Source organism: Rhinopithecus bieti, unplaced genomic scaffold (genome assembly GCF_001698545.2).
Source record: "Rhinopithecus bieti isolate Rb0 unplaced genomic scaffold, ASM169854v2 scaffold_35885, whole genome shotgun sequence".
Lineage (NCBI taxonomy): Eukaryota > Metazoa > Chordata > Mammalia > Primates > Cercopithecidae > Rhinopithecus > Rhinopithecus bieti.
In genome coordinates, this window is record NW_016815776.1 from 318,686 (window position 1) to 344,607 (window position 25,922).

The 25,922-nt window shown below is 41.4% G+C and overlaps 1 protein-coding gene across 1 annotated transcript; it reads right to left on the minus strand.

The window, feature by feature from the left end:
• Positions 1 to 558: 558 nt before the first annotated feature.
• On the minus strand, positions 559 to 25,916 carry TRIM42 (tripartite motif containing 42). The gene is given in 8 exon segments (XM_017853669.1): positions 559 to 821; positions 9,785 to 10,009; positions 12,744 to 13,564; positions 18,133 to 18,358; positions 18,361 to 18,423; positions 18,426 to 18,488; positions 18,490 to 18,847; positions 25,371 to 25,916. Coding segments are annotated over 8 exon segments (2,184 nt in total). The 5' UTR covers positions 25,712 to 25,916; the 3' UTR covers positions 559 to 734.
• Between the last annotated feature and the right edge of the window lie 6 nt (positions 25,917 to 25,922).

Consider the following 25,922-nt stretch of genomic DNA (forward strand, 5'->3'; position numbering starts at 1 on the left):
ATTCTAGGGACTTCATATTGTCTGAAAGGCCAAGTTCAGTTCAGCGAGGTTGGAGCTGATACATGATTTTGTCATTCTTCCATGCCTTGTTTCAAATGACCATAGCGGATCCTCTAACCAGGCATTCTGCCGCTCTTCCTTTGCTATGTCCAGAAGGAGAAGAGGGAGGGCTCTCACTCTTTATGACTTAGAGTAGACCTCAGACCATGGGCTGAAAGTTGTGAAAAGGCAAATTCAAGTTCAATAATTAGGAAAAACATTTTAATGTTGGCTACTTAAAATAGACTACCTGGTGAGGTAATGAATTCCGCGGCAATCAGCAACTTGCCCAAACACTCAAAGCTAGTTAGGCCTGCATTAGAACGCACACCTAGGGGGTCCTGACTGCAAAATACAGTGCTCTTTTTACCATCCAGAAGCTGGGTGGTGCTCCTACAAAACACCACAGAATTCTGAGCCTAGGACTAGACCTGAGCAGATGGAAACATACAGACTTACTGTCTTGCTTATTACTGCCATCATAACGAATAGCTGTCACTGAACAAACAGCAAGCCATGTCAGGTATTTCCTTTTATTAGCTCTTACAAGATTACTGTTGGAAAGCTGAGAGGTCACGGAAACATTTGTCTACAACCTCCTTGAAGAATGTGGTGAGAAAAATATACATACATATGTGTGTGTATATACGTCTACTTTGTGATGTGTCTGAGGTTGCTTCCTGCTCTGAAGGGGCTCAGAAGTGCTTCTGGAGGGCAGACTGGATATTCTTCAGCAGGCCCCACTTAGCTCGGTTCTTCCCATGTCCATCTGGTGTTACCACCTGCAATCAGAAGCAGAGTCATGGCACCCAATAGACAACAGCTCCCAGTAGTCTGGGCCCTTCTGCATGCCAGACACTACACACATCATTTCATTAACTCCTCACGACAACCACATGAGGCCAGTGCTGTTGGCACCACTTTATAGACGAAGAAGCTGAGGCTCAGAAGGACCAGGCAGCTTTCCCAAAACCCCACAGCTACAGTGTGCTGGGATTGTAATTCCATAGGTCAGATCCTACTTCCTTTTAGGGTAGCTCATGTGACTGAGTGCTGATGACAGTGAGGGGGCTGGACCGCAGGTGAGCTTCACCATAGAGGATCCCCTGTATCCTTCCTCAGTCATTAGAACTTGGTTCTGTCACAGCCCTTATCAGTTGTTAAGTTTCAGCTAATGTGTCTGACTTTCTTACCAGACCATGAGCACCTTGATTGGGGTGTGGGGGAAATGACAGTATTTCATGTCTGTGGTCCCAACCCTAGTTATGGAAAAGAGAAGATTCTTAGAGAAGTAGATGAACAGTGAATAGAACTATAATTTGTAAATCTGCCAATTGTTTTCCTTTGATGCTAGCAGAAACACTTCATACTATCTTTAATCATAGCGAATGGTCAGTGCTACCTGAAAAAGAAAGACTGTACCAGGCACGAGGGGTAAGAAGAACCCTCCTAGAAATCTCACCAAGTTAGCTTAGATGTTGCCCTCCATGTCTTACCTTGAAGATACTGGGTTTCTTCACTAGTCTGGTCTGGCAGCATATCCATTCCTTCCCCCCAAACATTTATGGAGTGAGGTCGAGACCCAGGGATGAGACAGTCCACTGGATCAATGGGTTCTACTGAGGTGAATGAGGACTTGAGATAGAATGGGGGTGAGGTTTGGATAGTGAAGAGGAATGTTTATACAGGGCACAAGTCTCTATATAGAAAGCTTTTAACCTTCTATATTTGTATATAAAGGGAAAGGGCAAAAACAAAGAAGCCAGACCCTTATTAGCATTATGCTGTCTACGTTTACAAAATTTTTGGTTTTAGAGAAAACAGGGCTGCATGCAAGGCAAAGGTCATATTATATACATGATATTAGATTATCCATTGCTGAGTAGAAATGGAAATAATGCATAGAGATAATCCTGATAAAAGTAGTATAAATAATGTCTAAGATACACACAGAGTTATCAGAGGGCATGAGGAAGATGGAACGGTGCTATGAGGGGCTAGGAATCAACTCATAAATAGGAGATTGAGGTTTTGCTTTAAAGTATAGTCAGAATCTTCAAAGATAAAGACTGTATGTGATATGTGAATGGAGCAGTGAGGATGGAGGTGTGTCTATGAACAAGGGAATCGAGTAGAAAGGAGGACAGAAGAAACAGAAAAACAAAACTTGGAATATTAAAGAAATTGAAATGATAATTGACATCTCTTCCCTGCCCCAAATGCCCCAGGCTTATATTGCTTTTCAGATGAATTCTACCAAACTCTTAAGAAAGAGTTATTCTAGAAAATAGAAGAGTAAAAGTTTCCCAGCTCTTTTTATGAAGCTTGTGAAATATTGATTCCAGAACCAGATAAAACAATATAAGCAAAATTGAGTCTAATTCCCTTATAATTATAGATGCAATGATCCAAAATAAAATATGAGCTAACCGAAGTCAACTGTAATAAAAAGTAATACATCATGAACACACAGGATTTATTCCATGAATGGTAGTGGAATTTAGTATCAGAAAAATCAATCAATGTAATTCACTTCATGAATAATGGCCTGAAGGAGAAAAATCATGTAATTACCTCAAATAATGCAAAAAACTTAATAAGTACCTATTTCTCAGAAACCTAGCAGTAGAAGTAATTTTCCTTAACTTAATAAGGATTATATACCATACAAACTAAATAAAAATAACTCAATGGAGAAATGTTAATGTCAGGAATAAGACAAGGATATCTACTAACACTGCCACAATTTTATGTATGACTCAAGGTTCTGGCCAAAGTCATAAGGAAAGAAAAAGAAATAGAGTTGCAAGAATTGTAAGTAAACAGATAAAACCATCATTCTTAATAGGAGACAGGATCATATGCCTGGAAAAAAAAGCAGAAATAGCAGATTGGGTCTCAGAATAGTAAGAGAGTTTTTGAGACTGCTGGAATCAAGATTATCCTACAAACAGAAATAGTCTTTATTCTAAACTGGTAATCTATTAGAAAATATAATAAAATAACATTCATAATATCAACAGTCTGTAAACTATTTGGCTTATTTATTTATGGTACACAACATGATGTTTTGACATATGTATACAAAATAAAATAATTATTATAGGCAAGCAAATTAGCATGCCCATCATCTCACATAGTTACCTTTTTGTGTGTGTGTGAAAAGAGCACCTAAAACCTTAACAAATTTTCTATCAATACAATATTATTAACTGTAGTCCTCATGCTGCATGTTAGATCTCTAAACAATCTAGTTTAACCAGGAATACATGTACCTATGTAGGAAAACTTAAACACCCCAGTAAAGAACATAGACTATGGTTTGAGTAAATGTTCAAACATATTATACAAATACTATTTGTTTCCAAATTAATTTAGAAACACAATGCCTTCTGAATAAATTCTATCTGAATGTTTTCTAAGAATTCAAGTTACTCCAAAATGTATATGAAGAAATATATTTCTATGACTAGCTAAATAATTTCTAAAAAAGAAAGAAGGGTAATGTGCATACTTACCTTAGCAGTTCATATAGACATGGCAGAAAGCTGAGGTTCAAGAATAATAAAGCAAGTATGGTATTGATATAAGAGCAGGAATATAGACCCGTGGCATGTAATAGAGTGCTCAGAGACATATCCCTAAATATATCGAAACTGAATATAAAAGTGGCATTGCCATTGTATAAATACGAAGAATAGGCATTGCTTGGTAGATGGTATTGGGAAAACTGGTTCACTACATGGTGAAAAAGAACATCCCTACCTAGGACTACATAGGCAGAGTACATACATACATTTGATACATACAAAGGCAGAGTCTGGACGGATTAAATAGCTAAATTTGAAAGGTGAAACTGTAAATTTAATAAAAGAATATATAGAAGGTTATCTTTGTGATCTAATCCTAAGAAAGGACTTTTTAAATAAAACTTCAAAAGGTTAAGCCATAAGGAAAAAATAATTGATGATTTTGATTATATCAAAATTAAATATTTCTGCTATTTTATGAAGTACACTATGAACAAAGCTGATAGGCAAATGTCAGAAGAGAAGATAATAGCAATGTCTAAAACCACTACCTAGAATATATAAGGACGTCCTATAAATCACCTAGAAAAAGAAAAATGCAATAGAAAATTGGGCGAAGGATATCAACAGGTCCTTTACAGAAAAGGAAATCCTGAAAACTAACAAAAATATAAAATGAAATTTAAAATAATAAGGACATATCATTTTATACCTATTGGGCTAGCAAAATAATAGAAAGTTGGATCTTGCTAAATGTAGGTGAGGCCTAGGGTATAGTAGCTCTAATCTACTCCTTATGGAAGTGTACATGGATGTGGTCAAATTAAGTATCCACATGTCAATGGCCTAGAAATTTCACTCATAATATGTATCTAATATGGGGTGAATTGCACCTGACCCCAAATTTATATGTTGAAGCCCTAACCCCCAGTACTTAGAGTGTGATAGGGCCTTTATATATTTGGAGATAGGGCCTTTAAAGAGGTGATTTAATTAAAATGAGGCCATTAAAGTGGACCCTAATCCAACCTAACTGTTGTCTTTATAAGAAAAGGAAATTTAAACACAGAGAGATATCACGATGCATGTGCACAGAGGAAGGACTATGTGAGAACACAGTGAGAAGGTGACCATCTGTGAACCAAGGAGAGAGGTCTCAAGAGAAACCAACTCTGCCAACATTTTGATCTTGGACTTCCAGCCTTGAGAACCGTGCAAGAGCTAATTTTTGTTTAAGCCACCCAGTCTGTGGCATTTTCTTATGGAAGCCTTAGCAAACTGATCAATAACCCAGAGAACCCTTACACCCCTATCGTGTCCATAAGGTGTCATATGTAAGGCTGTTCACCACAGCATTATTGGAGGTCACTTGGGTGTCCATCCTGCCTGAAATAGAGAGGTAACATACGGTGAACAAATGCACATTCTGAAAGATCACATGTTATAAGGAATAAAAGACAAAATGCCCATAGCAACATGGATGGAACATAAAAACACAACATTTAAGAAGAAAAGGTAAGAGACAAAGTAAGATATGTAACACAATGCTAATTGTGTAAATTAATGACACATTGAAAACAACAATGCAAATCATGGAAGAACACATAAAACAGAATGAATGTCACAAAAGGGAATATATAAATAAGAATAGGTCTTTGTATAGATCAGTGCTAACGATGGACCATAATTGAGGTATATAATTAATTCAGACCTCTGTACATGAGGTTAAAAAGAAATCAGGTCCAACATGATCCTAAATTATACTTGTTCCAGGATTCAAGCCTATCTGCAGGGCAAGTAAAGGAAGGACCTACAGGGTTCTACTTACATGAAAGGTCAGGAGCTCTTTGGAAAAGAATAAATTCTAAGGAGATAAAGAATGCAAACCATCTTGGTTTCATTTTAGGGCACAGAGCCACTATGAGTGTGTGGGTGGCTGTGCGGGTAGGCTTGGGGTAGTTATTCTGAGTGTGAAATATTAGTGGTCATTCAGATTGAATGACCTCCAACCCTAATCTTTGAAGGTGTGTGGCTCAGCCTGAGAGTCTGCAGCAGGAAGAGGAAAAATCAGGAAGGGAATTTCATGATGGACAGGCAGTCCTGCTGTGTGGCTGGGGTTTCAGCAGGAGCACAGGCTGAGGAGGAAGACAGCAGCACTGCAGAGACTCAGGGCAGCTGGCAGGACTACTTCCTGAGCTACATCAGACACCAAGGACATCCACTTTACACACTGTGGTAGACAGAATAATGGATCCCAGAGATGTCCATGTCCCAATCCCAGAATCTTTGAATATGTTATGTTACACACAGAACAAAGAGGAATTAAGGTTGCTAGTCAGCTGGTCTTTTTACTTTTTTACTTGGAGTCTCACTGTGTCACCCAGGCTGGAGTACAGTGGCATGATCTTGGCCCACTGCAACCTCTGCCTCCCAGACTTAAGCGAGTGTCGTGCCTCAACCTCCCGAGTAGCTGGGATGACAGGCACACACCACCACACCCGGCTGACTTTTTTTTTATTTTTAGTAGAGACAGGATTTTGTCATGTTGCCCAGTCTGGTCTCAAACTCCTGGCTCCAAGAGATTCTCCTCCCTCGGCCTCCCAAAGTGCTAGGATTACAAGTGTGAGCCACTGCACCCGGCGCAGCTGGTCTTCAGGTAGGGAGACTAGCCTGAATTATCAGGTGGGCTCAATGCAATCACAAGGGACCTTCAAGGTAGAAGATGGAGGTGGAAGAGAACCAGAGAGATGCTAGTGTGAGGACTCAGCCCAATATTGCTGGCTTTGAAGATTCAGGAAGGGGAGTGAGACAAGGAATGCGGGTGGCTTCTAGAAACTGGAAAAAGCAAGGAAATGTATTCTCCCTCAGGTCCTCCAGAAGAAACACAATACTGCGGACACAGATTTTACCCAGTGAAATGCATTTGGACTTCTTCAGAATTGTAAGGAAATAAATAATTTGTATTATTTAAACTACTAATTTGTTACAACAACAATAGGAAACTAATACACAGATGGGCATTTAGATTTGTTGTGGGAAGCTTTCAGGGAAGTCAGCTGAGATATAAAGTCAGAGGGGGACAGTGAGTCAAACTAAGGAGACTGTTTTCAGAAATGGAAATGATGGTCAACAGATATATTGAGGACCAGAGGAAGAGCAGGAGAAGAAACTGAGGTCAACACATACATGACTTACCTAAAAACACATTTCTCTACCCTTCAAAAATACTAGTTAGGCTCTTTGATGTTAGAAGCTTTCAGTTAGGGACAATGGGCACAGAAGGGTGTGTAAGACCAACACCTATCCTCATGGACTTGCAGCTAGTGGAGTTGGGACTTGAATCCAGGCACACAAGACCAAATACAATGCTCTTTTCAATGCATAATGTTGACTTTCAAAAAATAAAAGTTCAGCCCTCCCTGCTGTTGGCTTTGACATCATTCTCCCAGAGTAAAGTACTATGTCCCCAGGGCTGAGCCTACCCTGTTCCAGACTTAGTTCCATCTGATTGTGGTACGGGGGAAGAAAGGGCTGTGGGCTTGGATGTAGACCAAGGTGTCCACTCACCTTGTCCTTCCATGAGGCCTGACACTTTACTTCCTTCCATGAGGCCACTTTGTTTCTCACAGCCTCATTTTTCTTATCTGTAAAATGGAAGCAATCACTCCCTCCTTTCCCAGTGGTTGGGATGATTAGTGATAGTGAATATACCCCATCTGACATAAAGATGACTTTCAAAAGGGAACTTTCAAAATGATTAAAGTTAATTTTCTTGCTGCATGTATTATACACCAAATACATCTCTTAAAAACTAAGTCCTAGATTATGCAAATAAAACATAAAAGGTGTTATTTCACTTTTAAAACAAAATACATGATGGAAATATTACATTTTGAATAAGAAATGATTCTGCTGCCTCATTACAACATTTTAAGTGAAACCTTTCAGGAATACCTGCATAGAACTGATGCCAAGGAAAAAATTTTGATTTTATAGGAAAGAAATGAAGTCATTACTTTTATGAAACTTTATAAATGTCATTCAAACACACATCTTATTTTCATTTGGTATTGAAGGCTTTACTTATGCAAATCATGACAAATGTTAAGGAAACCAGTCTTTCCTCTGGAATGCTAATATAATCACAAAGAAGGGAGGAAGAATTGCTTCTGAAGGAAAAATCTATATTGCAGCTCCTCAAGTCAGATAAAAATGAAGCTTTCAGAAAACCTCATTAATTAGGGCTCTGCTCATTTAGATATTGTGTAAAAAAGAAAGGGACTGGAATGCATTTCCTTCTTTTACAGGGTGGGCAAATTAATCACATAAACACAGTTTCAAGGGGAATGCTATTTCTTGACTGATTATATAAAACACTTAACAGCTTTCAGGCATCTTATGGTACTTTGTAATTATTAATTTTATTTATCAATTTATTTCTTCACTCTTTAATTTAGACATTCTTTATATGTTCATTTATTTGGTCACATTTTCACTCATATACTCATTCAATAACCATTAAGAACCTGCTATATGCAAAGTGCTGTGGTAAGCACTGTGGGAGAAAGAACCATGAATTAGATATGAATTTTGTTCTCAAGGAGTCCATAGTTTCAGAGGGTGACAAAAACTCTACCTAAGAAAAGCCAAGAGGGACTGAGGTGGTAGACTGATTACATACTTTGGTATCTCTGCCTGTTCCTTCCCTGGCATCTGAAAATAATAGATTGATATATATATATCATATATATATATATATGTATATATGTGTATATATGTATATATGTATAAATACATATATATATATATATATACATGTATTTAGCAACAGCACTGAGTGCCCTTCATGGGCAAGACAATTTTGAGGAATTCCTAAAAACTGAAAAGGCAGATGGGATTAGAAGGAAGGAAAAATCCATAGTCAAGAAGACAGGCGGATGTGGGGCAGCCATGGGCATTCCCATTTCATGCTCTGAAGAGAAGGGTATCAAGAATGAGAAGGGCTTTGGGGCAACTGAGCAGCAGTGTAATTGGCTGGAGGCTGGCAGGAGGAGTGACTAGCAGACTTCCCCATCCCACGTCCTTCCTGTGCCAGGTTTGACCTGTCTCTCTCTCTCTCTCTCTCTCTCTCTTTCTCTCTGTGTGTGTGTGTGTGTCCATGGGTGCTGGACTCTATGAGGCAGAGCATGCCCCCCGGGGGCTGGCAACCAGGATGAGTAGTCCCACCCTAGGAGATTTGCTGTTGGTATACTGACCACCCTTACTCCTGCTTTGCCTTTATTACTAGAGGTAGCAACCACTTGGATTCTTTTCCTCGAACATTTGACTAAGGAAACAAAGAGAGTATGGTTGGTCAGATGCTGTTGGGCATTGGAGCTTTAAGGTCACACAGAGGTTGGGCCATGACAATTCAAAACCATATACAAGCTGAATTTTAGGGAGCAGAAACTAAGGGCTAGCCAAAAATGGTGCAGATCCAGAGAGAAGCAAAGAGAATGAGAGAGTGAGAAAGAGAAGGAAGCAGGGAGAGAGGAAGAGAAGAGAAAGAGAGAGAGGGAGAGAAACTGACAACTCTCTAGTTCCCTTGGTTATCAGATCAGATGCATATCCTAGGAGTGGTCTCTATCTTTGTCATAAATTTCTCTCTTCAAAAGCTGAAATGAATGGATTTTTTTTTTTTTTTTTTTGCTTCTAAAGAATTCCTGATTAAGACATAATTGACCCTGATTCCAAAGAACATCCTTATGCTTATATGGTAAGATAGCAGCTCTGGGCAGTCTTGGTGTTTTATCTGTATCTGGGTATCCTCTATTTTTATTTGTTAAATCTGGCACCCCATCCTTGCCTGAGAATAGCACCTCATTTTTATCTTTCTCATACCACAACCATTTCATATCCTTCTCACACAACAATTTTTTTTTACTAGACCCTGAGCACCTTGAAGGCAGGGATTGTTTATTTTCCTCTGAATCTCTACATCTCTACACAATGCCTAGAACAAATGTTTTTGAATCAAATAGAACAATTCTCAGGCTTCATCTGCAAAGTCTGGTTGAGGCCAGCAGCCCTCTCTTTGGCCTCAAGTTAACAAATGTTCTGTGCTTAGAGGAAGAGTCCCATGGTGAGTTCTATAATCTCATGATCATCTTAACAGGGCCTCATCCAGAACCTATCATAGAAAAAAAAAAAAATCTGAGAAATAATGTACACAATACCTTGCAGATATCACTCCATTGCCCAGGACCATTATCATTGATGGCTCTAACTTTAAACACGTATTCTGTGTTGGGGGTCAGGTTGTGCAGCTCCACATTCTGCTGCATTATGTCCCGAATTTGTCCGCAGAGCTCCATTTGTACGTTGTTAGGAGGGGAAGTAATGACTTCATAGAATTCCATCTCAAAAGAGTCCACGTCTTCTGTTGGACATGTCCAGTAAACCTATGGAAGAAATGAACATACTGGTGTGGTACTAGTATACATCATTCAGTTTTCTTTCTGTTAAAGATTTGTGATGTTGACTATCTGTGGGGTGAGTTAAAGCTGACCCCATCCCCTGTAGCTGCTGAAGACTTTTAATTAGACCATGCACAAGTCTTGGAAGGCTGTGTGATGAGGCCTGGCATGATGCTTGTAATGAGTTTCACAAACAGAAGGTTTGTGACTGTTACTGTCAGCCAACATGGAGGTGACAATTGTCCTCCTGCTTGAAAATACTGAAAATAGAGGGGAAGAAAATAAACATCACTCGTAATCTCACAATTCAGTTAATTCATTATTATTTCTTTGCAATTTCAGAACACACACACACACACACACAAACATATATATATATAACTTGGATTATGTTGCTTTGATTTCTATTTTCTTTTACTTATGTTGTATGTTTTCCTAAATCATTAAAAATTCAGTAAACTACCATCTTTAAAATTTCTCCTGAAATAATTTAATCCTTCTATGGTTGAACATTTAGGTTGTTTCTAATTTTATACTCTAATAAATAAATGCTGTAATAAATACTGTTGGGCATAAATATTTGTCTGAATTTTTAAGAATTTTCTTGGAAGAGATTCCTAGAACTAAAATTGAGTTTAAAAAATCTCTAGGATAGCATTGGGGAGTTATACATGATATAAATGATGAATTGATGGGTGCTGACGAGTTGATGGGTGCAGCACACCAACATGGCATAAGTATACATATGTAACAAACCTGCACGTTATGCACATGTACCCTAGAACTTAAAAAAAAAAAAAAAAAAAAAAAAAGAAACAGATAACAAGTTAACTCTTGACTTTATTAGAAATTGAAATGGATTAAGGAAATCAAGTTTTTGTAATTCAGAGAAATAAACTGACCTTTCTATAGCTTTGAATTGATTAATGTCTAAAGTGTTTCTCATTTGGAAATAAACTTAATTTAGTCACCATTAAAAAAAAAAATCTCTAGGATATTAACAATACATATTGAAAAGTTACAACATTAAGTTTTAGAATATTTTCCATGCTAAAATCCTAAAGATTTGAGAGTGATGTTAACATAAACTTAATCTTCTGCATTGCTAAGCACTATGATTCCTGTATAAAGTCCATTCCATTATCCTAAAATATGAATCAATGATATTTTAAAATCAAATATCACTGTCTGGCAATAGGTTTAGGTGTCCTCTTTTGACAGCAAATGACTTGACTGAGTTGTTTTGCGTAGGTCCCTTTTTTGAGCTCATCAGGGATGACTAATAGGTGGCATGGGGTGACTGTTTTCCATGCCCAGGTATAAAGCAGATACTACCAATCCTCTGGCTCCATAGCAAGAGCCTACCAACTTCTTAAGAGGTCTGAGTTGGCCAGGAGATGAGACCCAGTGCTATCCCTGAGGTAATAAGCATACACTATAGGCCTTGCTGATCTAGTATCATTTGGAAATGTAGTTCAGCTGCTCAGTTATGGGCATTGCTTATGTGAAGGGCAGAAACACTTCATTATGTCAATAGCCCATGGAATGTTCTATCTTGCAAAGTATGGGTTGTTCTTTGTGTCAGTTATAGACAACAAAACATAGATTATGATGTGTCAGGAGAATGGAAAAGTAGAGCTTGGTCTGTGTCTGGCCTTCATTTTTTAGATCCTTAATAATAAAGTGTAGGCTGTAGACAGCAGCATTGGCAGCACCTGGAAGTTTGTGAGAACCTGAATCTCAGCCCCCACTGAAACCTATTAAAATAGAATCTGCATTTTAACAAGATTCCCAGGTGCCATCAATGTTTGAGAACTGCTAGTTTAGAACTCAAGGATCTAAAAGTCTTTGGGAGTGTTCTCAGATTATGGGAGACAAAAGATGAACTCTGCCACATGGGAGCAGGCCATGGGCTGACTCTAGAAAAAAATCCAAGAGGAGGAAAGAGGCACTCAAATAGAATATTTCATTGCATGTTAATTTTTTTCCTCCATAAACCTTAATAAAGTGTTCTACAAACAATTCAATGTGGGTTCAGCTAGATTTGAAAGGTACGTTAAAGAAAAGGTCATTTGTTCATGTTGTCCATGCTAGGTCAAGAGGGTCAAAGGGAAGTCATGTCCCTTGAAGCCAGGCAATGGCACTTATAGAGATCTGTGAGAGACTCTACTCTTCACTCTCTGCCTTCAAGGCGGGTTGAATCTCAGAAGAGTTGAAATTTCATCGGGGATGATCCTCCCAATTTTTCCAAATCATAGAAAGTCTGGATATTTGCTTTAGGAAAGGTAGCAATTTACAGGAAACAGCTGATAGGTAATGGAGCCTGCATTTGTAACTCCAGTTTCTGTGCTGTCTCTATTACAGGCTTTCCTTTGGGAAACATTACACTGTCAAGTAGTGTCTTCAAATTACTTTGGTTCCCAAATTGGGTTCTCTTTCAGTTGAGAAGTTGCCTTTGCAGTGGAGGTAGGGCTTTCAGATATATTTACGACTATAAGTTAAATATATTGACTGTTTGGTTTAAGCTAATCTTGGGTTACTTAAGATTCCCGGAACTTATCCCTTTTGAATGGGATGACCACAAAGAGTCTAGAGGAGCAGATTTGAGTGACCAGATCCTAGAGGTCAAAGAGATAAGTGCAACTTTTATTGACTACTCACTTCTACTCTGTACCCCAAACCCTCCCACCTTCCCCACTGGGCCCAGAACCTTTCTTACCTTGGCAGCTCTTGGGTACACCAGAGTCTGGTAGATAACAATTGGGCCCGGGGTCTTCACAGAGCCATCATTGAATGAGTACCAGTTGTGAAAGCTGCTGCTGTTCTGTACAGACTGGCTGTCTGCTCCAGTGCACCAGTAGGTGTAGAGGCCATCTGTGGGTTTGGCGGGGGTGGCTGACTGGGCTCTCCCACAGGCCTCCAGACCCACCTTGGCCTTCTCGTCAGTGTTGCTGAAGGACAACATGGAGGAGCTTCGCTGGTATATCTGCTGGTTGCCGAGGCTGTGGGTGCTGAAAGTGACCTTCCTGGCAATCATTGTTTCTGAGTGCACGGGGTAGGGGGAGGGCAGTGAGTCCCCTGAGGAGCATACCTTCTTGGGCCCTGTGGGGAAGAGCTCATGGATGGCACTGGAAAGCTCAACAAAGTCCAAGGGCATGTAGTTTATTGAGTGTAGCCGGAGCTGTGGGTCAGGCCTGTAGGTGGTCTGGATGCCATCCTCGATTTGGTCCACCAGGATCTTGGCCGACTGCAGGAATGCCACCTGGCCAGTCTCCTTCAGGGCTTCCTTGGAGTAGGCGATCAGACCATCCATCTCGTTCACTTTCATGGTTGTAACATACACATATTTTTCAATTTCCTTCTGCCTGGACACTTCTAGATTCTCTATCCGCTCCATGATGATCTTCTCTTTCTCCTGAAGAATGCCGCGCAACTTGAGAAAGCCATTTCTGATCTCTTTTCGCTTTGCCTCCTTGTCAGCTTTAAAGCTGTTTTTTAAGATGTTGAATTCCATTAGGTCGTTATCAATTTCATATCGGACTGCAAAAATGCCAAGTTAGTTACTTTTAAAATTTTCATCTCCCCAGATGTCAAAGCCGGTAGCAAGCTAGAACAAATTACCCTGGGCTCCAAGGGGGTGAATGAAGAGGGAGGGAAGGCACTTGTAGTTGGGCTGAAACAGGCTAGAATAGGTTTATGAAATGAATTTGGCCTCCTTACTACACCTTCCCCTTCTTCCCCCTCTGATCCTTCCCTGGGATATTTCTATCTTGTAACAGTAATCCCTTCTGAGACTGGAAGTTCAAGCCCAGCCTTGGTATTGGTTTTTACCAGATTTCAATTGTCTGCAAGTTGGACTTGAGAAGAGGTGAAGTCACAAAGTGACTGGTGCCTGCTTTTCCCTGTCGGAAACCTAAGCTTTGGCAATGGTAAGAGGAAGAACTAAGTTTCTGCTGACTACTTCTAAAGGTTGTCTTGCATCATTCGCTAAGCCTCCAGCCCTATACAACAGTGGGAAATCAGCAAAGCTTCCCTTCATTGAGGTGGCTCTCTTACATGCCCTTTCCCCGCTTTGTTTCTCTTGTGGTTCAGCTATGTCACTTCTCTTTGCCTTTCCCCCACTCCTTTCAAAAAAGAGTCTGCTGTCACACTTCAAGGAAAACCAATTTATCTTGTGCCCCTCATATGGTATTTGGATTTTAAGTTCACTCAGTCATTCAACAAACATTTACTGGAGTCCTGTTACATGCCATGTATCTTTTAGGCACTAAGGATATGGATGTGATTATGAGAGGGCATCTGTGCTCAAGTTATGAATAAATCCAAAGATACTATAATTGAAGGATGCTATAGCAGGGTGAGCATGTGGCACATCTCTGTCTGTGAAATGAGCTTTATGTGAAAGGTGAAATGAATACCTTTGTTAGCTTTAAAGGATTTGAGGCATTAAGGAGCAATCTGAAGAATGTCAACCTTCTGTGGCCATTAGAAGAATGTCAATCTTCTACAGATAAGATTCTTCTCATGAAGGTAAACTCTTCAGTGAATTGATGGGCAATAATCCTCACCAAATTTTACTCAGGAGTGGGGATGACTAGCTATTTTTGCACTTGGTTCATAACACTATCCTGGGTTCATAGGAAGCTGGACTTCTGTGAGTGGTGGTCATTGTAACAAAGGTGTGCACTTGAGTATGGGAAACCCTAGAATTCTGTCAGATCATGCGAACAGGGACCACATTACCACTATGACTATGGTGTGTAGAGGTGAGAAAATGTATTTGTTGAGTAAAAGCCATTCTTTCCTGTCTTCTAACATCTCATTGGTGAATGCCAGCAGTGTCACTCTCTAGCTAACTCCCTGAAGCCCCACTGTTTTCTTGCCATCTCCTTTCTCACAGTGGCTCAGAAAAGATGAGGTGATGCAGGTGAGACTGAAAGGGAAACTACCAGGGTGCGATTTCAGTGCTGAGAAGTGTTTCTTGCCCTCCCCAATGCACTGTGACTATGGCAACCAGAATTCTACTTTGTGCATTATTTTCTTTGACTATTCAATAGTTACCTACTGTTAAAGGTACTTGGATAGGAAATTTCTTGCTGTATTAGGGATTAATTAGGCTTATGTAGGGCAAAGTCTTGAGAAGCAGGATAAAAATTTCTTAGATGAGGGGAAGAAGGCATCTCCAGGAGGAGAAAAAAGACAGAGGAAGCCAGAAATGTCCCATCCCAAACTTCTACAAATATGAAAGCTCTGCAAGAGCTGATTTTAAACGAAGTCAAATCAAGCTCTCTTTTTTAGGCAATACACTTAAAACTAGTTGCTATTTATTAAACACTTTTTATGGACCAGATCCATATGTTATTATATATCACATATATCTTCTTACAAGGAAGATATTGTTTCCACTTATAGATGAAAAAGCTTGAGGCCCAGGGAAGTTAAGTGACTGCACAGTGTTACATATCAGGTAAATGGGAGAAACTAGGCTCTGTCCCTAATTCTATTTGTCTAGCTCCAAACTAGGTTCTTAATTGCTTCCGCTGTGGCTCTCAGCCCTCTGTGAGTACCAGAATAACCTGAGAGAGTGTTAAAAAAAACCACTTCTCTTGGACTCATCTGCTAAGATTCTGAATCAATGGGCCTGTATTGGGGCTCAGGAAGCCAGGTGAGGCAGTGTACAGTGAGGTTTAGAATCTAACCCAGAGAATCTCCTGGGATCATGTTAAAGATGCAGATTCTGGTGCACTAGGCCTGGGGTGGGTCCTGAGATTCTGCATTTCTAACAAGCTCTCAGGTGATGCCAGTGCTACTGGTCCTTGAACCACACTTTGAGTGTCAGGTACCTAAACTTTTGAGCTCCCTTTATTCCAGTGGTTCTCAACCTTGCCTGCACCATAGAATCACATGAGGAGTTTTTTAAAAGTCCGTCTTGCTGAGCCTGCACCTCTGTGTGGATGGGACAGGGGCATCAGTTTTTAGTCAAGTTTCTAAAATGGATCTTCTCTCTAGGTTCCCAAGTTTCTCAATGTGTATTCCCAGATCACTTGCTTTTGAATAACCCGGAGATCTGTTTAGAATGCCAATTTATGGTACCTCCCAGAAAAGTGAATCAAGTGCTCACGAACAAGTTTGAACCCTGGTTAAAAAAATGTTGTGTGTCTGTTTCTTTCTTCGTCAAGGATGAAAGGTTAAATTATTTACTTACAGCCAATATCTAATTTACCTATTATCCCTTTTTCCCTTTCCAACTGCTGGGTTCCTTGGAATTTGGACAGGCATTTTCCCCCCACCTTGAGTTGAGCTTTGTTGTCTGACTTTTAGGTGCCCTGCACTCAGAAAACTATCCTAAGTTTCACATGTATTAAGGACAAGGTTCCCTACAGAGGGATGGAAGGCACAGTAGGCTGTAGAAAGCAGCACCTTCGCCATGCTTGGCCAAAGAATTCAGCCAAGCCCTGGCCTAGGGAGGCAGTGAGTCCCACCTTCAGAAAACCCTTTTGGAACCAACAGTTCTACCATTTTCTTGGTAATATGTGGCTCCTGCAGGGTTCCTTTAATATGAAGTCTTCCCTGGTGGTGGTTCCAAAATTAAAGAAATGTCAATTGACAAGCAAGGTTTCCAGGTATGTGGCAATTGAGAAAAATCAAGGTATTCCTGAAGCTGCTGAGAGGTCAGGGGTGATGTGGTCATTAGCATAAACCTGTTTCGGACCCACCTTTACATCCAATGGGACCTTTCTGTGCAGCTCAAGGAAAAGCTGCCTCCCTCCCAGTGTGTAGGCCTATCTGAATGTTGGAGACTAACAGATCTGACAATGCGAAAGGCCTGGGTTGATCTGGTGCACTTTGGTAACTGACTGCAGGCCACTCCTTAATGAAACAGACCATGGATGGTGGTGGTGGTTCCCCCTTCCTCCCCTGCAATCTCTTCATCTTCAGATTCTGGTCACTGCTTAGCACAGAGTAGACTGTCAAATAAGTGTTGTGGAATTAATGGTGGACACTGGAGTCAAATAGACTGCATCTGCCACTTATTAGTTGCCTGTCCTAATTATTTTTTTGAACCACAGTTGGCTTATCCATGGAGGACATTTTAATGCCTGTACTGTAGCACTATTGAGATTAGACAAAATGTGCTCCACAGGCCTGAGTTAAGTTGGCCTTTATACAAGGAACTATTCCTGAGGGTAAAGGGCACTAAAGGAATCTTTTGGATTCTAATGTCTGACCAAGTAGAGACATACCCAGAAATTATGGGGCTGTTTGTTGAATCCTGTGAAATATGATTATACTTGGTTTTGTCACTGAAACAGAAATTATGGGCTCTTTGCTGAATCCTGTGAAATATTATTATGCTTGGTTCCATCACTGAAACCATCACTGAAATATTATTTCACTTAAAGCAATATTATATGTAACAATATAAAACAACCAAATCACCACGAACAAGAATGCAGAGGAAAAATAAGCTGTTGACTAGAATACCATTGGCTAGTTATGAGTTGTCCCTGTTGTTATATGTTTGCTGCCAGTTTATTTACTTTGGCATCTGCAAGTTTTGGAAAAAATTCATGGAGGGAAATTTAACATTGAGATAATTCTCAGCACTGACTTAATTCTTTCCCCCTGCACATTTAGGAAAACCAAAGAGATCCAACAGTGACAGAACACCTTAGAATGTCACAGAACGTCAGTATACTATAGGATCAAAGTCTTCATTTTCCAAAGGAGAAAATGAGACCTGAGGACATGCAGATTATAATCAAGATTATAGAATCTTTATGCACTTGTCATATGACTTTTTGCATTCTTTACATAGAGTAACTCACTTAATCCTCACGGCACTCCAGTGAGGGGGTCACTACTATTCCCCTATTTCATAGGTGAGAAAAGCAAGGCACGGGGAAGTTAAGTGACTGGTAGTGGTTACCAGGAGCGGACATCAGGATAGGATAGTGACTTGCAGGATAGCACAGTGTTTCCTGGTGTCTTGATTGCTCCACTAGGTGGAATCTGTTAAGGCACTCACTTAACAGATTGCCCCACGCCATCTTCCCCATGTGTTCCTGAACTAGAAGTTAGGCTGAAGGAGTGGAGAAGGGGAGGACCTGCTTTGAACTTGGCGATGGCGCTAAAGAGTGAGGCGGCCCTCTCGGAGCAGGCGTCAATGAGGCTGATGGTGTCGTGGCCATTGTGGAAAGAGAACTTGCAGAAGGTGCAGAGCAATTCGTTGTCACTGCGGCAGTACTCGATGATGCGGCTGGATGGGTGGTGGATGCAGATCTTCTCGTCCTGTTCCTCGGCGCTGGTGCCAGCAAAGACGTGGTCGTTGCATGGCCAACCATCGAGTGGAAGGGCGCTTGAGGTCAGTCGTTGCACAGGTTGACGGCGGCAAGTGATGGCAGCGCTGTGTAACGCTATGCGGCCTGTTGCGGCAGACCTGGCAGAGGATGGGCCCGGAGGAAGCGGTCAAAGCGCCACTCTGAGGTAGGCCGTGGGGCTGCTGGCATGTAGCGCTTGGTGAGGCCGCCCGGCAGGTAGTTCTCCGGCAGCTGCATCTTGTTGCTGTAGGGCATGCAGTGCGAGCGGTCGCACACTGGGCAGATGAGGATGAAGAAATTCTCGGTGACCTCGGCGTGCTTCTGCAGCTGCCGCAGGCACTTCTCACACAGGCTGTGGTTGCAGGGCAGCATGAATGAGTGCAGGCGCAGCCGGTTGCACATGGGGCAATTGAGGTGGTTCACCAGGTGGCTTGTGGCTGGTACTGACTTCACTTCATCCAGCTGGGTATCGCTGCTCCCAATGCGCAGGGCAGTCTTGGAGCTGAAAGGAGAAGCAAAGGCAGGGTTTCAGGAGGCAGGCTCAAGAGCTTGCTCTGCCTCTCTACCTCTGAAAGAACTCTTGGTTCCTGAGGGACAGTCTAGTGTGGTGGTGAGGAGCCTGAGCTGAGTGCCAAGGTGCCTGCGTTCTCAACCTGTCTCCACCATTTTTTCAGCGGGGTGACCTCAGGTAAGCCAGTTAACCTCTCGGCCTGTTTCCTTGTTATAAAATTAGTACTCATGTCAGAGTTTCTTGAGAAGATTAAAATTGAGTTTAATGCTTGTACGGACTAAGAGCAGAGCCAGTGTGCTGCAACTGCTTGCTGTTATTAAGCAAGGGAAAAGCAGCAGAGACTGGTCAGGCGTTGTTAGCTAGGCCTCGGTGTTCCGCTGGACATCCGTAATATCAAAGAACACAGTATCAGACAAGGCCACTCTGTGACTTTGGATCAAAGCAGAAACAAGACCACTTTATAATGTTTGGACTCAGACAAGAACGTTGTCTAAATCACAAAAATGACCCAACATCCCCCTATCCTGGTTGATTTTTTTTTTTAACCAAAAAACCGTGTTTTTTTTTTTTTTTTTTCTTTTTTTTTCAGCAGCTTTCGGGTCACTCTGTTCTTCCCACCTTCTAGATAAGATTTATTAAAATATTTGGTAGATTTACTCCCGTGTCCTCACCTAACATGAGCTCAAATCCTGTAATAACTTTTCAAGGTACTTTACACTTTCCCATGCTTTATGTTCTCACTTGTTGCAATGAGTCAATAAATACAATCTTGTCCAACTACAGGTGTGTTCTTAGGGCTTTTTTTTTTTTTTCTGGAGGACATTGACATTATTATACATAGATGGAACACAGAGCAAGTCTACCTGAGCCAAGCCTAGAACCTGTGTGGTCTGCCAACCAGACCAATAGGTAATGGTAATGGATCTGGGCTTTAGAGGCAGAGCATGTGTGATAAAAATGCACCACTTTACAGTTGTACCTTCTGAGATTTTTTTTTAAACCTCTCTCATGTTCAGTTTTCTTAACTATAAATCAAAGCTCACAGTACTACTTGCTTTGTGAGGTTTTATAAAGTCTAAATGAGATAATCCATGTAAGTGCTTAACTGCTGGTACATAGTAAGCATTCAGTAAATGTGGCCACTATAATTACATCCCATTGCTACTAACCAGCTAATGTCTGCAGTAGAGAGAAATCACAGTAAAGGAAAATAGTGGCCAAGTCTGTGAAAATATGTGCTTCTACTGTTTCATTTGTGTGTGTTAAAGCTCTCCATTTGTCTAATGCCTGAGGCTGATTTCATACATTTAATCGTAAGAACTATGGAGTAAAAGCATACTTGTAAAATTCAAGTGCCTGTTCTAAGAACTTACAACCAGCAAATGCAGTGTATAAAATAAATGAATTAGCTGTGGGAATGGAGGTGTAAATAGGCCCACAATTTGCCGCTATTGCTAACTCCTCTGTTTGCATAATAGTATTTGGATACTAATCTTGACATTGTGGCTGTGTTCCTTTCTGCTTTTGTCTTCTTGCATTCCTTATGTGTCCCTGTCTTCCACATTCCCTATGTCTGAGTCCAGACAGTCACAGGTGCTTCCCAAGTATATTGGAATGGATTGGCCCTGTGGTGACAGAGAATGCTTCCTGTGTAGATTAAGGCACCTGGAAAATTTGTCCCTTAGGGATCTGGGAGCTCCAGGCATGCTGGCCTCGATGTTCTCAGCTCTATTTCCTCTCTGCTTTCCCAGATTCCTGCATGGGTCCTTAAGGGATCACCTGGAGGTACAGGTCAATTGTCCATGTAGTGCCTGGATGGACTTTAGTTTGCTAAAATACAAGGACTGGAGAATCAAGGTATTATATAAAGAGAGACTGTTATGAGGCCTTCACAGCAGATATCTCTACTAGGAAGCTCATGAGCTAGCATTTTCACAGAAAAGAAAGAAGGAGGGAGGGAGGTGTTGGAGGACAAGAAAGAGGTTTCAGGGCTAAGAGACAGGTATTAATGGCCTAGGTAGCTGTGTTAGAGGTGAAAAGGAAGTGAGAAAAGACTAAGATGGAGAGGGATGAAGGAGACCAGAGTGAGGCAGGACAAGCAAGGTGCTGAACAGAAAGTGGTGATGAGAAACAGGGGAGGCAGAGGGTCAGAAGCCAGGAGAGAGGCCAGATTGAAGGAAAGCACCCAGAGCTGACCTCCTAACACTTGTGGTAGCATCCCTGCCCATCTTCCAAAAGCCTTAGGCTTGGAAGGGGCATTCAGTGGCCATGGTTCCATTTCAAAACAGTCATCAAGCCCAGCGCTTTTATCTTCTTGCTGAGATATCCTGTCTCTGCTCCTCTACACAGCCCCTCTCTCTCCCAAAATCAGGCCTGTTCTTGTACCTGGATTCTTACTGTATCACCTGTCAAATCTCCTGGCTTCCCTCCTAGCCTCCTGCAGGCCATGCTACACATTAGAATCACCTGAAGCGCGGGATTGATTCTAATTAATTCAGATGCTCAGGTGGTACCCCAGACCAATAAAATCAATGTTTTGGGTGTGGGGATCAGGCATCAGTAATTTTAAAAGATCCCCAGGTGACTTCAATGCACAATAACGTTGGGGAGCTACTGATCCTAAGGCATTTTCCTAAAGCACCAATTTGATCCCTTTCCTGTTGAAATGGGCTCAGAGGTTCAGCTGCTGCTACACAGAAAATGAGGTAGTTAAGAGAGGAGTGTGGACACCTTTTCCATGCTTTAGGATTTCTAGACTTGCATCGAGAGTCCCTGGATTTCCTGTTTATGCAAACACTATGAGAGGGTCATGGGTGGAGAGTTCTGTTTGTTAAGCATTTACTAAATGTTTAATTGCATCGAGAGTCCCTGGATTTCCTATTTATGCAAACACTATGAGAGGGTCATGGGTGGAAAGTTATGTTTGTTAAGCATCTACTAAATGTTTAATTGCAAGATGAATAATATCTTTCCCCTGAATTCACCAAACCTTTGCTTACAGAATTGCTTTTACAGGCTTGAAAGCCTTCAAACTGCCTTCTATTTTTCTGCCGCTTCTAATCCTGTCATCTTATGGTGGTGTCATCTTTCGCCTTCTAAGAAGTGTGCTCTTACTACTGCAGACTCCCCTCATGTATGACACAAAAAGACTGGTTTGGTAGAGCAGGTGAGGATAATGTAGGACCTAATATGGAGGGTTAGTACTCCAAATGCGTAATCGAGACCCTGAGTACTAGGACTTCTGGATGGGAAAAAGAAGGTAGTAGGAGTTCATGGATGTATGGGGTATTTATGTGATCCTCAGGGACAAAAGTGCCCTGTAGAAATTCTTACTTTTCTATTAAATGTTGCAGGTATTAAGAGTTCATAGGAAGAGAAAGAGCAGTTTATATTTTTATATCACATACAGATTACAAAGCACATACATTAATCCTTATATCTACAATATCATGGGGGGGGGGGNAGACCAATAGGTAATGGTAATGAATCTGGGCTTTAGAGGCAGAGCATGTGTGATAAAAATGCACCACTTTACAGTTGTACCTTCTGAGATTTTTTTTTAAACCTCTCTCATGTTCAGTTTTCTTAACTATAAATCAAAGCTCACAGTACTACTTGCTTTGTGAGGTTTTTATAAAGTCTAAATGAGATAATCCATGTAAGTGCTTAACTGCTGGTACATAGTAAGCATTCAGTAAATGTGGCCACTATAATTACATCCCATTGCTACTAACCAGCTAATGTCTGCAGTAGAGAGAAATCACAGTAAAGGAAAATAGTGGCCAAGTCTGTGAAAAATATGTGCTTCTACTGTTTCATTTGTGTGTGTTAAAGCTCTCCATTTGTCTAATGCCTGAGGCTGATTTCATACATTTAATCGTAAGAACTATGGAGTAAAAGCATACTTGTAAAATTCAAGTGCCTGTTCTAAGAACTTACAACCAGCAAATGCAGTGTATAAAAATAAATGAATTAGCTGTGGGAATGGAGGTGTAAATAGGCCCACAATTTGCCGCTATTGCTAACTCCTCTGTTTGCATAATAGTATTTGGATACTAATCTTGACATTGTGGCTGTGTTCCTTTCTGCTTTTGTCTTCTTGCATTCCTTATGTGTCCCTGTCTTCCACATTCCCTATGTCTGAGTCCAGACAGTCACAGGTGCTTCCCAAGTATATTGGAATGGATTGGCCCTGTGGTGACAGAGAATGCTTCCTGTGTAGATTAAGGCACCTGGAAAATTTGTCCCTTAGGGATCTGGGAGCTCCAGGCATGCTGGCCTCGATGTTCTCAGCTCTATTTCCTCTCTGCTTTCCCAGATTCCTGCATGGGTCCTTAAGGGATCACCTGGAGGTACAGGTCAATTGTCCATGTAGTGCCTGGATGGACTTTAGTTTGCTAAAATACAAGGACTGGAGAATCAAGGTATTATATAAAGAGAGACTGTTATGAGGCCTTCACAGCAGATATCTCTACTAGGAAGCTCATGAGCTAGCATTTTCACAGAAAAGAAAGAAGGAGGGAGGGAGGTGTTGGAGGACAAGAAAGAGGTTTCAGGGCTAAGAGACAGGTATTAATGGCCTAGGTAGCTGTGTTAGAGGTGAAAAAGGAAGTGAGAAAAAGACTAAGATGGAGAGGGATGAAGGAGACCAGAGTGAGGCAGGACAAGCAAGGTGCTGAACAGAAAGTGGTGATGAGAAACAGGGGAGGCAGAGGGTCAGAAGCCAGGAGAGAGGCCAGATTGAAGGAAAGCACCCAGAGCTGACCTCCTAACACTTGTGGTAGCATCCCTGCCCATCTTCCAAAAGCCTTAGGCTTGGAAGGGGCATTCAGTGGCCATGGTTCCATTTCAAAACAGTCATCAAGCCCAGCGCTTTTATCTTCTTGCTGAGATATCCTGTCTCTGCTCCTCTACACAGCCCCCTCTCTCTCCCAAAATCAGGCCTGTTCTTGTACCTGGATTCTTACTGTATCACCTGTCAAATCTCCTGGCTTCCCTCCTAGCCTCCTGCAGGCCATGCTACACATTAGAATCACCTGAAGCGCGGGATTGATTCTAATTAATTCAGATGCTCAGGTGGTACCCCAGACCAATAAAATCAATGTTTTGGGTGTGGGGATCAGGCATCAGTAATTTTAAAAGATCCCCAGGTGACTTCAATGCACAATAACGTTGGGGAGCTACTGATCCTAAGGCATTTTCCTAAAGCACCAATTTGATCCCTTTCCTGTTGAAATGGGCTCAGAGGTTCAGCTGCTGCTACACAGAAAATGAGGTAGTTAAGAGAGGAGTGTGGACACCTTTTTCCATGCTTTAGGATTTCTAGACTTGCATCGAGAGTCCCTGGATTTCCTGTTTATGCAAACACTATGAGAGGGTCATGGGTGGAGAGTTCTGTTTGTTAAGCATTTACTAAATGTTTAATTGCATCGAGAGTCCCTGGATTTCCTATTTATGCAAACACTATGAGAGGGTCATGGGTGGAAAGTTATGTTTGTTAAGCATCTACTAAATGTTTAATTGCAAGATGAATAATATCTTTCCCCTGAATTCACCAAACCTTTGCTTACAGAATTGCTTTTACAGGCTTGAAAGCCTTCAAACTGCCTTCTATTTTCTGCCGCTTCTAATCCTGTCATCTTATGGTGGTGTCATCTTTCGCCTTCTAAGAAGTGTGCTCTTACTACTGCAGACTCCCCTCATGTATGACACAAAAGACTGGTTTGGTAGAGCAGGTGAGGATAATGTAGGACCTAATATGGAGGGTTAGTACTCCAAATGCGTAATCGAGACCCTGAGTACTAGGACTTCTGGATGGGAAAAGAAGGTAGTAGGAGTTCATGGATGTATGGGGTATTTATGTGATCCTCAGGGACAAAAGTGCCCTGTAGAAATTCTTACTTTTCTATTAAATGTTGCAGGTATTAAGAGTTCATAGGAAGAGAAAGAGCAGTTTATATTTTTATATCACATACAGATTACAAAGCACATACATTAATCCTTATATCTACAATATCATGGGGGGGGGGGTATTGTCTCCATTTTGCAATACAGCATTTTAAAGTTAAGATCCCAAATTTTAGGTTCCAATCCTGACTCTGCATCTTTCCAGTTGTGTGATCCTGGGGCAACTTTACTTCTCAAAGGCTCAGTTTCCTCATGGAAACAGTGGACTTAGGGTGAGGGGTTAGCTGGGGTCATGCATGAAGTTCCTGGCAAGTTGCTTAAGCACTAACTATTAGCTATTACTATTTTGTACAGATGAGAGAGTTGGGGTTCAGAGGAGTGCAGTGCTCATTTTCATAGTTCATGGCACTTAGATTTGGAACTCATGGTCTACATACATAGTGACCAGTTAGGATACAGTTAATTGCTACAAAATTCTTAGCTCCTTCTTTTAGATAAACAAATGAACTCAGAGGCGCATTGGCCTTCCCTGTGGACTTCACAGCTGGCAAGTGGTCCCTAGTTTTCATGAGCCAATGTGGCCCCACATCTGGTGTCTGACACTTACGAGGTATGGATGCTCCTGAGGCGGCCCTTGTGGAAAGTGATGATGGTATTGCGGCAGCAGCGACTCTCATAGTAGTAGCACTTAACATTGCTGCTGGCTGTGCAGCAGCACTTGCAGTTGGGATCATTGGCCCAAGAGCAGCAACACCAATGGCAGTTGGGGCTCTCAGAACAGGTGCAGTGGCAGAACTGGCAGTTCTGTTCATCTTTGTAAGGGCAGGGGAAGCAGGTACAGTTCCGCTCTGAGGTGAAGATGAACTTGCAGCACAGACAGGAGCATAACTGCGGACAACATCTCTGCCATGTACAACATGGACAGCAAACACACATAGCAGTTTCCATGGCGCCTACATGATTACTGCTGGCCTCCTAGGGCTCTTGATGCCTCTTCTACCAGAATACTGCTATCAGTTCTCCAATGGAGGAGTCCTTCCTCCCCTTCGTGAGGCCGTCAGCTTGAGAGTTGCAAGAAGTTGGATGTTATGAGGCCTTCACAGCTGGTGTCCCTACCAGGAAGCTCATAGCTGGCATTTACATATATCAGTCTGAGGGT